This window comes from Phasianus colchicus, chromosome 6, assembly GCF_987193195.1.
Source record: "Phasianus colchicus chromosome 6, bPhaCol1.hap1.1, whole genome shotgun sequence".
Lineage (NCBI taxonomy): Eukaryota > Metazoa > Chordata > Aves > Galliformes > Phasianidae > Phasianus > Phasianus colchicus.
The window spans coordinates 8,090,990-8,106,602 of record NC_143441.1 but is presented as its reverse complement, the minus strand read 5'-3'; the positions used below and the strand labels follow the sequence as shown (position 1 = coordinate 8,106,602).

The 15,613-nt window shown below is 37.7% G+C and overlaps 1 protein-coding gene across 5 annotated transcripts in view; it reads right to left on the bottom strand.

Annotated features, from left to right (window-relative positions):
• The window catches only part of TRANK1 (tetratricopeptide repeat and ankyrin repeat containing 1), a 49,460-nt gene that overhangs the window by 7,326 nt on the left and 26,521 nt on the right, over positions 1-15,613 (bottom strand). For all 5 annotated transcript variants that reach the window (XM_090142338.1, XM_031590426.2, XM_031590427.2 and 2 more), the window contains 9 exons: positions 11,986-14,859; positions 11,174-11,373; positions 10,588-10,725; positions 6,773-6,916; positions 5,929-6,085; positions 5,240-5,328; positions 3,514-3,617; positions 1,818-1,950; positions 708-853 (listed from right to left, as the gene is read on the bottom strand). In XM_090142338.1, coding sequence (XP_089998464.1) covers positions 708-853; positions 1,818-1,950; positions 3,514-3,617; positions 5,240-5,328; positions 5,929-6,085; positions 6,773-6,916; positions 10,588-10,725; positions 11,174-11,373; positions 11,986-14,859 — 3,985 coding nt within the window. The remainder of the gene's footprint in view (positions 1-707; positions 854-1,817; positions 1,951-3,513; positions 3,618-5,239; positions 5,329-5,928; positions 6,086-6,772; positions 6,917-10,587; positions 10,726-11,173; positions 11,374-11,985; positions 14,860-15,613) is intronic.

The window sequence follows — 15,613 nt, the reverse complement described above, 5'->3', positions numbered from 1 at the left end:
GCAGCCTGACCTGCCCTGAGAACTCAGTAGACAGTAGCCAAAAAATCAGATCTTTCTGGTTGCTCAACTCTATGAGTAGCCATTGAACACAAAGGCTTGCCAAGCAGGATACGTCTCAGATTGGTGACGCTGAACAAACTTTGAGGCAAGAATGCTCCATACAAATCTCTTACAGTGAGTAAATTGTCATTAGCTTTTCATTACTATAATTTTTTGTGATAAATGTGGGAGTGCAGATTTTTGTATTTTTGATGGTGAATTCATATAAATGATTTGGGGACGCTCGTTTAAAAAAAAATCATTAGTTGGTAAGTTGAGTTTAATGCTTGAAATTTTGGACCAAACTATCTCTACATACTAAACCAGCCAGCTCTAGTCCTTTAATACTATTATTATTTTTGTTATATTTACCATAGAAACCTAGTTCAAAGGACTGGTCAAAGAAGAATTTACATGACTAGTAATTCAGGACTGGAAAAGAATCCTAGGAAAGTCAAACTAGTTTCCGGTCAAACTGTGAATGCAGTAGAATGTTTTGCACATTATCATGACCCCAATGAGAATTCTGACAGTTAATGAATTTAACTTTATATAAAACAAAGTCACCAGCCAAAATTATCATTAAAACTTTATGGAGAGCCAACTGTATTATGGTGAGGTTGGAGATGGAAAAGAGAATTATTTTCCAACACAGTATTGAAAGATACCTTTCAACTGCCTTCGCTGCTTCTTCATAGAGCTCCTCTTGACAATACATCTTAATTGCCAGATCAAACTCCTCAATTTGTTCGTAACATTCAGATGCTTCCTTGTAGCACTGGTTTTTCTGATAGTACACTGCAGCATCTTTCATCTGCAATGCAGAATTCAATAATGAAATCAAAGGGCTCTAAACAGCCAAAACTACATGAATAGAATAACTATTAATAGTTAAATTAATAGTAACTATCACGTAGGTGTCTCATACACAAGCACACTCTAATAAAATGTAATCAAAGCCTTTTAACGTAATCAAGTAATTCCTAAGTGGCCACCAATAAAACTGAAGAGAATTTTTTTTTTTTTAATTAAAATTTGAAAAGCCATCAAAATACTTGCGTTGGAAAAATTAGAACTTAAAATTAAGGATTTACAAAGTATTTGCCATTCTCCATTGTCAGTCATTAAAAAACACCACACTTACTTTTGACTTTCATACTTCTCAAAATCAACAGGAGTAAATTAAATGAGAACAGTTCTAGCTGCAGAATAAGAACTTTAATCTTGCATCCTAAACTTTAAATATTTGGGAACAATCATTTTAAGATATTTTGGTGGAAATACTCTGCAGATAAAAACAAAAACCCCCACAAGCCTTGAAAATTGTTCTCAGTACATTTCTTAACCCATGCAAATTTCAGGGTTCCATTTAGATGTTTGTAATCAGTGAAGCTGCAGAATCATCACAGTAATATATGAGAGAAACAGCAGCTTGTATTTCATGAAATCAGTCAATAATTAACTTTCAACTGCAAAGCAGAAATGACTGATGCTGACATTTGAGGAAAACCAAAGAAATAAATCTAGACTATATAACTGCATTGTCCTCTTCATTTCTCTTAGAGCTATTCTGTGACAAATGCTTCCTTGTGAATGTGCTCATCTTGAATGCCTAGCATAAGGAGCTGTTTTAGACAGCAAGACACTATTGTTTTATGGGCTCTGAAATAGATCACGTTTAAAAATTCTGTAGAGATGTACAAGCACAAAATTAGAGGGGAAAAAAAGCTGTAGGAAAATGAAAGAGGTAAGGAGAATACAGTGCAAGGATGTAATACCTTTCCTAACTTTTTACACAGTTCTGCACAAAGCCGGAACTCCTTTGACTGAAACAGACATTTTAGTGATAGTTTTGGTTCTCCACATTCCAAGTAAGTTTTAGCCAATGTCATATATTCCATCTGTTTTTCTCTGTAGAAATAAGTAAGAGAAAATTATTCAAATTAAATGAAGTTTAAGATCACAAGATTATAAGTGAATCCAACCAACGCTGACATAATGCATTCTTCTTCATAATTAAACTGATGAGGCATTACTTCACAATTAGCTGGATTTTGGACTAACACTGCTCTGCCCAGAAGTCTGTTCCAGAATTTCATAAGAAGTAAAAAGCTCCTCTTTAAATTTCTCAAACCAAGTATAGCAAAGGCTAGTATGGTTTCAATTTCTCATCTTAACTTGCTCCTTTCTCCTTCCTGCTGTTTAGCTCCTATGTCATTAAAGACAATAATCAAATTTGTTCTGTCCTTGTTTTATATGACTAAGCCTTCTTGGTGTTCATGCAGCCTATCTATCTTCCTCCCAAAAGCAGTTTAAATTCACCACTCTTGAGTCGAGAGAATCAGACCTGCACAGAGTATCTCATACCATAGAGCATACAGGAATTTTATTCATGCTTTGTGCAAGAACATTAACATTTTTAATTTTAGAAAGCCACGTGTACAGCTTCATTATTATTTTCTGTCAACATACCTTGTTCTACACCAGTTTTCCTTATGTCATCTTGTATGTCATTCTATCCTGTGTTGATTTATTTTACAAGTTATCCTAATAAACCTAACTTCTCAAATTCTGCCCATCTGACAAGCACTCCAGCTTACAGCCAACTAAAAATTTCAGTTCCCTCAACAAATTTTGATCACAGAATTTTATGCCTATGCTTGTACTTCATGCCAGTGCTATTAATATAAAACAAGCCTTTTAAAAAAGCTAATCCTTAATAAATTCCAGTCGTAACATTTTTCCAGACTTTCCTTCTTATTCCCTCAGTGCTGTCTTCCTCTGCTCTAGTCACATTCTGCTATAAGCTGTCTTACACACATCAAATCTCAAACAGTTTTTCAGCCTTTGACTTCAGAGAACTGCAAACTTTCTCTCCAGTCCAGCCCTGGAGCAATTTTGCACAACTGACAGAATAAATAAATGATTCATCTCAAAATCTGTCCCCTTTTTAGAATGCTCTTTGGTTCAGATGTAGTTCAGGTTGTTTAATTTAGATTGACTCAAACACTAATTTTACTTGAAAGCTCACTCTTTGTTAGCAGCTTTTCTTCCCAAATGTAAAACAACATCCTTTCTTCTTGGTTAAGTAGTAGGATTAATTGAAATTGAGAACTGCTGATGGTATATGCTTTCATATCTACATTTGAGAAAAAAAAACCTCTTCTGGTAATTCAAATTCTGTTGCTTTTTCTCATGGAATCCTGCAGTGGTCACATTTGGTTTGGACAGCCTACAGTTTACAACTGCCTTCACTTCTTTCCAAAGGAGGCAGCAACTCTGATCCTGCAGCAGCTGTGCTGAACTTTCCAATTTCTTCAGTTTCCTTCACTACCCAAAAAGCTGTAACAGACACCTCACCTACATGCCTATTCCAGGTCTCCAGTTTGGTCTCACAGCTGTGGTGGGCATCCTCCCCAACACACATTCATGAGTCTGGCACCCCAGAATGATGCCCACTCATGTTATACTTACCTGGGGCTGCTTTTCTTCGAGTGCACTTTGAGAACAGCATCGTGTGCCAGGGCCAGCTTTGACTTCTCAGCTGCTCCTCCCTTTTGGTAACATTTGGCTGCAACCTAGAGTGAGATCACACACAGAATTTACCCATGTGCATCCAACCCGCTGCTTATCACATAAAAGCAACTCTTAATTTCAAAATCACTGTAATGGAAAATTGAAAGACCACAGAGAGCATGAAAGAAGGAAAAGGTGAAAGAAAGCAGTGTATTCATAGGAGAAAAGGAACAGCTTTAAAGTCATTTCACACGAGACTGTATCACAATTAGAAATTTATTGAAAGCGTTTTATAAAATCGACATGGAAGCAATAAAAGCAAAATTCCTGAGAGGCTGATGGCAAAACAAATAGCACACATGATTTTGAATGATGATCCAAATCATTAATTGGTAAGTCACTAGGCATCTGCCACGTTAAATCTATTAATAAAAACTAGAAAGAACAACTTGTGCGAAGTTAAATCAGATGATGTGGAAAGTTTATTCATGCTTTTACCATACTGGTCCTCTTGTGTGATAAAGGGAATCATCGAGTTAACTATGCTCCTAACAAGGCTGGCTTATATATCAACTCTCTCATTTTTCCACATCACATTTCTTTATTCAAACCATTAATTTTTTGTTTAATTCAGTTTGGAAATTCCACATTGCAAACCACTCTTACAGACACACTATTGCCCAGATAACTTCCTTTTATGTAGCAGAGATAGTAAAAAAATCAAGGTTATGAAAAAAAGAGAATGGCAGATAATATGGATATTACATTTGGAGATTATAAGATTAATTTTTTTTCTTTCTTTTTTTTTTTTTTAATGAACAATTTTCTGTCCATTTGTAAAACTGACTTTTTCCCTCTCAGAAGAGATAAATACCCTCTGTATAGAGGCAGCTTATTATTTTAATTTTTGCCTTCTTACAAGTATCTATTTTTCAGTGAAAAAAACTATGCTGCTACCATCAAGAAGTGGAAGCTTTCCTTCTGCTATCACCAAAATAAGTATTCAAAACTGCATTTCCACTCTGTCTGCTGTCACACCAAATCTGAATTGTGTAAACTAACAATTTAGCAAATAAATAAGTGTAAAATCTCCACGTTTTTAAAATAGCAAGGGAATGAAACAATAATTTTGCTGCACTTTTTCCAGATTTCTTGGTGTAGCAAATTCCCTTAGTTCTTCCATGTTGTTCCTTAATATGCATTTTGTATCCATCCCTAATTACTGTTAAAAAAAACCAAACAAACATAGAAGAGCACTGAGATCATCCCCAAATCAATACACTCCAAATAAGTGCCTACAGGAATTAATGTGTAATGATAGTGCCATGCATGTGGTTTAGATTCACAAGTTCCAGTACTTTGTATTGTTGCTGACAACTGTTTCCAATCATCTTCAGTTTGTGCATATTAAAAAGTTTCCCCCTCCCTGACCTGCATATTTCTGTCTGTAATTTACAGACAATAGGCTGCTCTCTCCTTGCTTATTTCTTGCAAGTTGTTTATAATTTGTCTGCAGACATCTACAGAATTATAAATCAACAAATGAGAAAAACACTTTTAGTGTTTTAGTGGCTATTGAGCCACTAAAGGTTTACAAATAATTTTACAGATGTCAAAAAAAAATAGGAAGGTTTCAGAATAGGCAAGAATCTTTATTTCAGCACATGCAACCACATGCTCTTACCTCCCAGAACTGGTGTTTAGCATAGTAGTCTCCCTGTGCAATCCATTCTTCTGGAGATGAAGTTTTAGCAAACATGCTATCATCCAAATCTAGAACATTATGGGAAAAACTGTTACGTTAGAAGAGAGAAATAGCAGAAATCACTTGTTATGCACAAAAGCTAAGCATGAATATCTCATAATGTTCCAAATTCTATGTTTTGTGCTGCTTGTACCTGCTCACATCAGTAATGGTAACTGTGAGTTAAATAAACTTTATCTCCTCCTGTCAGTCCTGGAAATAAACAAATAGTTTTGAAAAGCCTATAAGAATTCTGCTTTTTCTGGATAAAACTAAGTAAATTCACTGTCTTTATAGAAACCAAATTCTCTGATTTGGTAAACCTCTTTTAGCCAGCATGGCAATCCACAAACTACCTTCAGTTCTGTGCAGGAAAAAATTACACCTATGAATTAGCAATTATGTTATTTATTAATACATACAAAAGATCTTTAGAGCCCAAACAAGTAAAACCTACTGAAATCAGTGAACATTTGCAAGGGCAATATCAAAGCAGGGCAAAAATCAATGGTCCCTCTTAAAGGGACCAAAGAAATTAACATTCTTTATTATACAGCTTGAAAGCAAGAAAGTATTCAGTAGGTTGTCTTGTATTAGACTCTTTTATGGAAGCTTTAGTATAACTTTACCTTTATTTTCATCTGTTTTGACAACTTGAACAAATCCTCTTTTGATGAAATACTTAAAAGCTGGCGCTCGTTTATCGTTGTTTTCATCAAAGATCCATAGATTGACCCTGGCTCTTGTAATGGCAGTATACAATTGCTTCAGTTCTCCATTCAGCATCTGAAGCAGAATATCACCACACACACACACGCAAAATAAAATAGAATAAATAGAAAAAAATTTAAAAATAATAAAACAAATGCCAGATTACCTGATTTGTTATAAAGTTTGCACTTTGCAGTTTTAAGAAAACAATGAATATGGACAGAGAATGACAAAGAAAGTACCTCCAACTAAGCAAATCTAAATATGAAATACATGATTTTTTAGCTACGTAAGCAACTGTTCATACAGTGTGCAAGCAACTATTACCACAAATCTAGTAGCTGCAGGTGTGACAGTCCATACTGTTTCTAATCAACTGCACATGCAATTACTTGTTTTTTTTCCCCAGTATAATTCTGAAAATATCTGACTCAAGTGAGCATAAATAAAATGTTCTTAATTTTGAAGTAATGACAATGATCTGAAACCAGATTACAGTAATAAATTAACACTGACGAGATGTTTTGCTATTTGTTTTAACCACTGTATATATACCTAGAAGTCTAGTTTTTGTTTCTTACCACATTGCATTCACAAAAAAATCGTTCAAAATCAATTCTAGATTATACAAGTAGGATACCAAAAAGATAAAACAACCTCAATAAACATGTAACTAAAATATTAATGTAATTCTTGAAGAAATCTCCCTACTTTTAAGAGTTTAGTATAATCTTGATATTCCCAATGTTATGAAAAACTCACCTTATACATTTCTACATTAAAAGAAGTAGGTCTCTTCTGCACAGCAGTAGCATCCTCTAAAGGCATTTCAATTAGCAGTTTGCTTCCTACTTGCACGTCTGAATCAGGAGTGTAAGAAGAAATGATTTTCCATTCTTTGCTAGCCTAAAACATCAGAAAAAAAATGAGGTTACATGTATACAGCAATTACTACTGCCCAAAAATGCAAAAGGTCATATTTTGTGATCAACAAACCCCCACAACTGAAGACTGAAGAAAATTTCTCAATTTTCTCAAGGAGGAACGTAAAGACAACTAAAAAAGAGGAATTCCGTCTCAACACATGGGAGATTAGAGAGTAACATTTGAGACATGTCTGTATCAGGTCATCATCAGGTTGAATATACAGCTTTTCCTGAAATAGATATTACAAAGCTATGTCTCCCTGAGCTTGTCATCCCAACGCAGAGGAGGTAAGCAACTCAGCTGAACACAGAATAAAGAAACTGAGCAACAAACAAAGCAAACCTGGATGAAAATAATTGGCTTGAGCTGGCTTCAAGCTACATTCTCCTTTCCTGCAATTGTGGATATCTAAGGCTGCGACAGTGGAGCAAACAGGGACTGTTTGGGAACATACAGGAATCATGTCTGTATTGTGACTCCTCTGTGTATTGCCACTGTTGTACCATACTTCTCTTGTGATTTCAGCATACTGCTGAATTAGACTTCGAAATCCAAATCACATATAGCACCACATGTATCAGTCATCATCATCTGATATTAAACATGAAATCCTCCTTGAACAGACTATAAATTTGCAGCTAAAGCTGCAGATACACTCCTACAATAGATGGCTCATCAAGGAGTACATCAGCTTAACCTCACCATGGACAAGGCTCAAGCTGTGGTCCTATGGCCAAGGATTCTTCTACAAACCCCAACACTGCAGCAGGCAGACTCACTGTGTCTGCCTTCTGTCTGGGATGGGTTTCGAAGACACTAGGAAAATGCTGACAAGTTGCAAACTGCTGTGCAAAAATGTGCCATGTAAGAAATGTTGAATAAATCCAAGCCTGAAGATTAGGATGAGCAGCCGCCAAGTTTCCATGCTACTACAGGGATGACAAGCTCAGTAAGTCAGTGAGTTGCAGGCAAGCTGGCCCACAACTCATTGACCTCATCCCAGAAGCACAAGGAGACCTGCAGCAAGCAGAATCCAGGCAAGCAAAGGCAAGCAGCTGCTGTCCTTTGGATGATGCACTTAAGAGGCATTTCACTGAACCACTCAGTAGGAAAAGGCTGTGGATTATGAAAAGGGACATCTGGGACATTACCTTTACAAACAAATCATCTCTGGCGGTTTAAATTGCGATGAGCTGGAGCCCATGGACAATACAAGGGGGCTGAAGCCATGGAGATGGATCCACCAGTAGCCTGTATAGGTTCTCACCATCACTGAGCACATTCATGAGATCTGGTCAGTCATGCAATGAATTTATTTAGGCTCAGTGTGCAGTACTGGTGATTGCTAGTGCTGGTCTGAGCCACAGGGTAGACCCTAAGTCACCAACACACCCCCCTCCTTGAAAAAGGGTTAAAGAAGAGAAAAAGATATTCATGTGGAACATCTAAAAGAGCCTGGTTGGATTGTATTGGATTGTGAGACAGGTACATGTGAGTAAATATAAGCCTGCAAATGTGCACAAACTTGCTTAAATGTACATTCAGCATGGCAGCAGATTTCTGTTGGCCTTCTCATGCCATGTAACAAATGCCAGATCCCAACAACACCTTTGTGCAAGTTCCTGATCCCCCACAAAACTAATACAATAGAAATCATATCCTAAAATGTTGCGTTAATGTTATTTCCTTTTTGGTGTTTAAAGGAAAACTGACTACAAAGTGCTAAGTTTGTGCCACAAACATAAAAATACTCTTACATGGCTAAAACAGCTTTGTTTTCTGCAGCTCAGAGCCCTAAGCAACCTAGCAAAAATGCAGGACATTTGCAAAACCTATTCTAAAATTCTGGTTACAATAAATCATCAGTCAAACCATTCCTAAGCCTGTTACAGATTATAAAATGACAAACAGATAATGGAATAATTTTGGGTTTTAGAAGTTTGGCTATTTTTTACTTTTAGATTCTTCATTTAAATCTGCATCTCGAAACAGGACTCATTCCAAATCTCATTTTCAAGCCCCATAAAAACAGAATCAAGCAAATGATAAACAGCACACAGCAACACTCGCTTTCTTCACAACAGTTCAGAGGTTTACTTTTTCAAATCAGAAAACTTCAGTGTGAACTTTTTTTCCCTTCTTGTTTAACTACTCAAATCAACTCAAATACTCATGACTTGCCGAAAAACTGAATATTTATATGAAAGCAGTTCTCCTGGTCTGACATAGATCAGTCTAACTAAATTAAAAATGCCCAACACATTAAACTCTGGATTCTGCTATTAGTTCTTGTTTTTCTAAGCTCAGCTCACATCATTCAAAACATATCAACTTTGAGACATCTGTCATGACAGCCAGTATCACAATGTCCCTGAATCTCAGTAAGCCACATTCAAGTCATTTACCTCAAGCTCCCTCACCACACAGTGCTTACTGTATGAAAAACCACCAGCAAGCTGCCCTCAGTTTTATTTTATACACCTGTGCTTTTTAGTTGCTACAAGTCATGTCTGAAACACTGTTTTGAGGGCTGTAGCCCAGAGGGTATCTGGGAGAGAGACATTCACACAGAATATTTAATTGTATGGTAACTCAGTCATGGGTGTATATAAGTCTGCAGGCACCTCCAGTAAGGATACTGGCTACTGCCTGGCCACAGAGGTTCAGTGATGCTCACAGCAGTGAGACTGCTGTGGTTAATAGCTCTCTGTGGGGAGCCCTGAGGTTGCATCCTTCTGTCTGACAACTCTCTCAGACACATGGTTTGATTTTTGGTGGCCCTGTGTGAAGCCAGGAGTTGGACTTGATGATCCTTGTGGGTCCCTTCCAACTCGGATGTTCTATGATTTTGTGACCTCCACTAGGCCTAGTAGTAGGTGCTACTGGAAAACCTGGGCAGGGTCTGAGCTTCCTGGAGAACCACAAAGGGAAAAAAGGGAGTGGATAAAAAACCTCAACACCTCCAGGAAAGAAAGCTTTCTTCATCCAAAGCCATCCTAGGGAAGATGGTCTCTGCTACAGACTGTTAGACCTCCCAGAGTTTTTGGAGTTAATCCACAGACTGCTATAGAGCATACTTCCCTTATTACACACACACTACTCGCTTCTGAACATAGTTGTTTTACAAAACCTTCAATTAAAACAAAAACAAAACAAAGCAGCATTCAATTTGTATTAATTTGTCTCCAGCTGACAAATGATTTCAAGCCTGTAAGCTATCACAGCAAAAAAAATCACTCTGTGAACACAGTAGTGATGCAAAGCAGGGGCTCTAATGTGTTTTTCAGGACCCAGCATCCTAGTATAAGGTAAAAGGTATGCAAGGATAGTAGAATATCACTCCAACTGCTCTGACCTGAACAGGTCACAGGCCAGGATGGACATGCTGCAAGCTAACAGTATTCTTGGCACGTGGCAGAAGTGTGATTCCTAAGGCTCTCCCTGAAATTGCAACAGCCAGTCTGAAGAAAAATGCAGAACTAAGGGAAGTCAGGCTCATTTCATAAAACTCTGAGTCTGTTTTCTACTGTGATGAAACTACCTGTCTTCAGAGGAAACTGTGAATCCTTCCCCAGCTGGAAAGCTAAGTAGATCACATGTAAAATCAATACGTTAAGAAAAAAGGCAGAAAAGGGATAAGAATTAAGTACCTCTGAGTCTGTGAAAAAGTTATAAAGGAGCACATCATCAAATTCCAAGCCCTTTGCTTCATAAACTGTCAGTACAAGTGCCAAACTGAGTTCCTCGGGTATCTTCTCCTTTGCTGTTTCATTTGCAACTAATACTACCTATAATAAAATATATTCATAAAAATAACATGTTAGAAAGCCACACAGAAGACACACAAACATGTCAAGATAATGCAAGAGGTTTCCCAAAACCAGGCAGCATTTAACAGAGACATTCCAGCACACTACACAAAGCTGCCCCTAGAAGACTGACAAATGAGGGGAGATTTGCAGATCTGGTGTAAGATAATTTGGAGTTAGAAAAGAATGGGACAAGAATCACCTGATGCAATAAAGGGCAGATAGAGCCAGAAATGCATTAAGAAGAAAGAAAGAGAAACCAATAAAACAACTATTTCAGAGTTTTAAAGGCATAATTTATCAGTAAAATGGAAGGGATTAAAAAAAAACAACTGTGGGCAGCCCCACAGTTGTGATAAAGTGATTATCTATTTAGCAGCACAGCTGGAACAATCTGCAAAAAGCCGTATACCTAAGAAAAGCAAACCTGATGTGCTCCAAATTCAATAGGCTGTGTTTTCCTTTTGTTGCCTCTCAGCAGAATTGCCAGGTCACTGAAACTGCAGGACTCCAAGACTGTAGGCTTCGGTCCATCAAAGAGACCACAGTCTTTTGGAAGCCGATCAAAAGATTCTGGGAAATAGTACTGAAGCAAATCAACCACTCCAGATGCAAGGCTGAGAATACCTACAATAAGCAGAATATAGATTTTAAAGTTCAATCAGACTGTCTCATACTCCCTTGCAAGTGACGCTTTTAAAAGATTTTGTTAAAATTTTGATCTTAAGAAGTATAATTACAAAAACAAACATGAGTGAGAGAAGAAAGTAGCTGTAAGGCCCATTTCATGTTTCTGATATTTTGAGTAGACCTCATTCTTGAGCCTGTAAAGATCACAAAGTTTGCCACAAAGACTTAGCAGTGCCCTCCTCACAAAATGAAGGTCAAATGCAAAACTAATATGAAAAGTAAAAGCAGCTCATTCTTGCAAAATCTAGCAATTTCAGGAAGAAACGGAAATGCATACAAGTGCATCTGATTAGTTTTTGAGAAGTTACCTTCAAATCAAACAGACAAAACATACATTAAGCATGACTGTTCAAAAAATTACAATTTTAGTAACATTTGTTCATGTTTTTCCAGTCGCCACATCAAAACACAACAAAACGGTTCTGATCTCTTAAAAACAAACAACAAAAAAACAGCTGATTGAAGATGCTTTGAAATGGCCAATAGCAAAGCTCAAACATTAGTGACACCTGAAAAGCACAAGCCCAGATAATAAATTTCATACTCTACCTGAATGAGACCTGTAGTTTTGGTACAATTGATAGATCCTTTTTGGTTTTCTAACACGCTGCTTCTTGTCCACGGTGTTTTTGCTTGCATAATGAAACAGTGACCTCAGATCACTAAACCGGAAAGCAACTCCTTTCATTATGCTCTGGGCAGTGTCACCAGTTAAAAACATGGAATTAGGGTCATTGATGCATTTCATTAACAGTGCTAACTCAGCCTGGGTGAAATCCTGAATCTCATCACCGTAAAACTCATGGATGGACCATGGCAGCTCCCCAAGCTTTGAGAGCCTTTGAGATAAGTTATACAGCAAGTCTTCTTCATCAAAGTAGCCTCTCTGAGACCTGATCTGTTGATAAAGACAAAAGAGGTGATAGATTTCACTTCTGTCTTCTGTGAAGTTTGGTGATCTCTTCCGGCCCAGTTTTTTGTACTGCTCCTCAGTAAGTTTACCCCCGAAGCAACTCAGTGCCTCAAAAGAGCCTTTCAGAAAAGACTTTATTTCTTTCCAAACAAGCGCAGGATTGTACAGGCTTTTACCTTTTATCATTTTTGGCCAAATTTCATTTGCAAATAAATCATAAGTCACAAAAGTCCGAGGGTCACTCTCCCTAGAGCATCCATCAGCAGTTCTTTCCTCAACACCATCTTCGGCTTCAGCATTACCCTCTTCGTCTTCATCTTGCCAATTTGGTATCACCAACTCCTCCTGGGGACTCCAACCAACAATGGTTCTCTTAAGGCTCCCATCTTCATTCCTTGGAAAAAATGGGTCAGGCATAGATGCATCCAGTAGCAGCAACAACTGCTTGGAGGTGATGAACAGTGGGAAATTTTCATCTTTAACGTCTTGTAGCCTGTGAACATTTGGTTCCAGAGGCTTGAAATGACTGGTTACCTTAGAAGACTTGCTAAGTTCAATGAAATTCTTCTGAACTTCTTGGCACAAGACTGGATTTTTTGTTACAAAGATCTGGTGGAGATGCTCCAGTCTGTTTGGTTCTTCTGAATCACACATTTGGTCTTCTTCATGGTCATCACACAGATTTGTTTCTGTATCAGTTGTGCCCGTAGCACTTTCTTCATCCTCACTGTCCTGGTCTTGCTCCTCACTCACCTGCTCCTCACTTGAATCATCGCTGTCCTGTTTTTCTTCACACTCTTTGTTCTCTAACCTAGGTTTTTCAACATCACTACACTGTTTCTGTCGCCAAGTTTGCCTCTCCAGCAGAGGACTGTTTGCCATGGTGGATTTTTCCCAGTATGAATAAAATTTCTTCCAAAGCCTATACAAGCAGCAAGTCGTCTTCCCTGTCCCACTTCGCCCAATTAAAATGATTGGTTCCATGGGCTTTGGATTAAGGTCAATTACTGCATACTCCAATTCCCCAACTCGGAAAGGGTACTCAACAGCAGAATGTACATCATTTATAATGTTAAGTGCCATGTTAGTACTGAAGCTGTGAAATTTCATTATATTGTATTCCATTTCTGCTGCGCTGGCTGGAGGGAAATACTCAGGGATAGTATGTTCTTTTGACTTTTCCCTCTCCAAGTCTTCAACATAACAACGTGGAACACGCTTATGTGTTGTCACATTGTAGTTCTGATGTCCTTCATTTATGCCTTTGAGCTTTTTCCTTAAGATGCAAGATAAGCCACGATTGTAGGACAAGCATATATTGTCTAAAACACGGTTCAGCTTGCAGTGATCGAGAACAATGGCCCAAATTCTGATCATTTCTGTGTAAACTCTTCCTGATTTTTCTGGAAGGCTTTTTGTCTGTTCTGTCTCCATAATCTTTTCTGCACTCTCACTGCAACGAGGAGAAAAGTCAATTGCAAGTTCCCATAGCATTCTTGCACCTTTGCCCAGTTTGGCTTCATACAGCTGGATATCGGCTTTTAAATGTTTCAGTGGCTTCTGAAGACCCCTAGTCCATTCCCCATTGCCAAGCCTCTTAATTGTCATTATAGTTTTAGTTTTCAGGTAATGAGGTACATCTTTGCTGCCCAAGGTCTTCAATGCTTCAGGAGTACATTCTATTTCCCAAGTCATGTTATCAAACTCCTGCACATATGCCTCAACGTCCAGAATCTTCTCTTCCTCTGGTTCTTCCTTCTCTCCATTAGACAGGCCCACGCTAAATTCCTGCACTCCCTTCTTTTTCTCCCTGTCATCTCCTTTTTCTTCAGAATAAACTATACTTCCACAAAGCTGTAAGGATGCACTTCTTCCCTCTTCCAAATTGGTCTGGCCTGAAGATTGCTTTTGTACCACAGAATTATCCTTCCTCGGGGCATCACCCCATTTCAATTGCTGAATTAGAGTTGCAATTTCCTGCACTAGACTTTCCTGCATAGTTAAGGGGTTGTTTATCTTTTCCATTTCCTGCTTTGATAACGGATCATTTTTTGTCTTTACAGAAGACAGAGTTTTTACATCATTACGTGCTGCATTGCCAGATGGTACTTTTAATAAGGATCCAGAAGATGAACGTCCTCCGTTCTTTGGCTGTGACACATCAGAAGCTGGAGTAGGCTTAAGTGTTTTAACGGACTGCCCTGCTATATCCTGCCGGTACTTCTTCTTCTCTGATACAGCAGTATTCCAGGCAAGTAGCAGTGGGTCATTTTTCTTAATTCTGTGCCTCACGTCTCTTCCTAATTTGTTCTTTATATTAAAGTTAATATCAAATTTTGCCAATGAATCTATTATTCTCTTTGTCTGCTTTGAAAATCCTCTCTGAAAAATAGCGTGCATCACTGTATTTCCATTATCATCTTGTACATTTGGATTAAGATACGGAAAGTCAGAAGGTTTTGAAGCAAAGAGATCGAGCAGATAGTTCAGGATGTTTATGCCAGTGCCATCTGAAAGCAAGAAAAAAAATAAATCAGTTGCTTACAACAATGCCTGGTAGGCAAAGAATTTTTAATGCATTTTTTTCTGCAAAATCAATTTGCTTTCGAAAGACAAATTTTACATCTCATGTTTTTAAAACAAGTTTGTTTGAAATAGCTCAAAACAGCTTTTCTAATATTCAGAAAAAAAAAAAATCATATAGTGGTAGCAAAGCTTTAAAAATCTCTAGTTTTGTAGCTGCTTATGGAGCATTAGTCGATTTAATTCCTTTTTAACCTCCAAGTCATCTTCCAATATCAGCCCTGACAGCGACCAGAGCGACCATCCTGTGACTCTGGTCGCTGTCAGGGCTGATATTGGAAGATGACTTGGAGGTTAAAAAGGAATTAAATTTCTGGTCATCCAGAAAACAAACAACTCTGATACGATACTAGGGTCATCTGGTTCATTTTATTACACTATCCAGAAGGAATCTGCAGCACATAGTTTTGAGTTATGTAACTAACCTGTGGCAAATCCCAACTATTTCCTGATACCTGATGTTCCTAGTGCAATACTTCTTTAGGAAAAAAAGAGAAAGAAAAAGAGAGAGAGAAGGAGAGAGTGCTAATGCTACGGCATTCCAGTTTTAATCCAAGTAGTGTATATGACTTAATCCAGATTACCTGAAACATTTATTTCCTAATGAAAACAATGATTAATCAAAATCATTATAGAGGAATTTCACCTCAAAAACTTTGCACAGTGAAAAATACTCAGAGA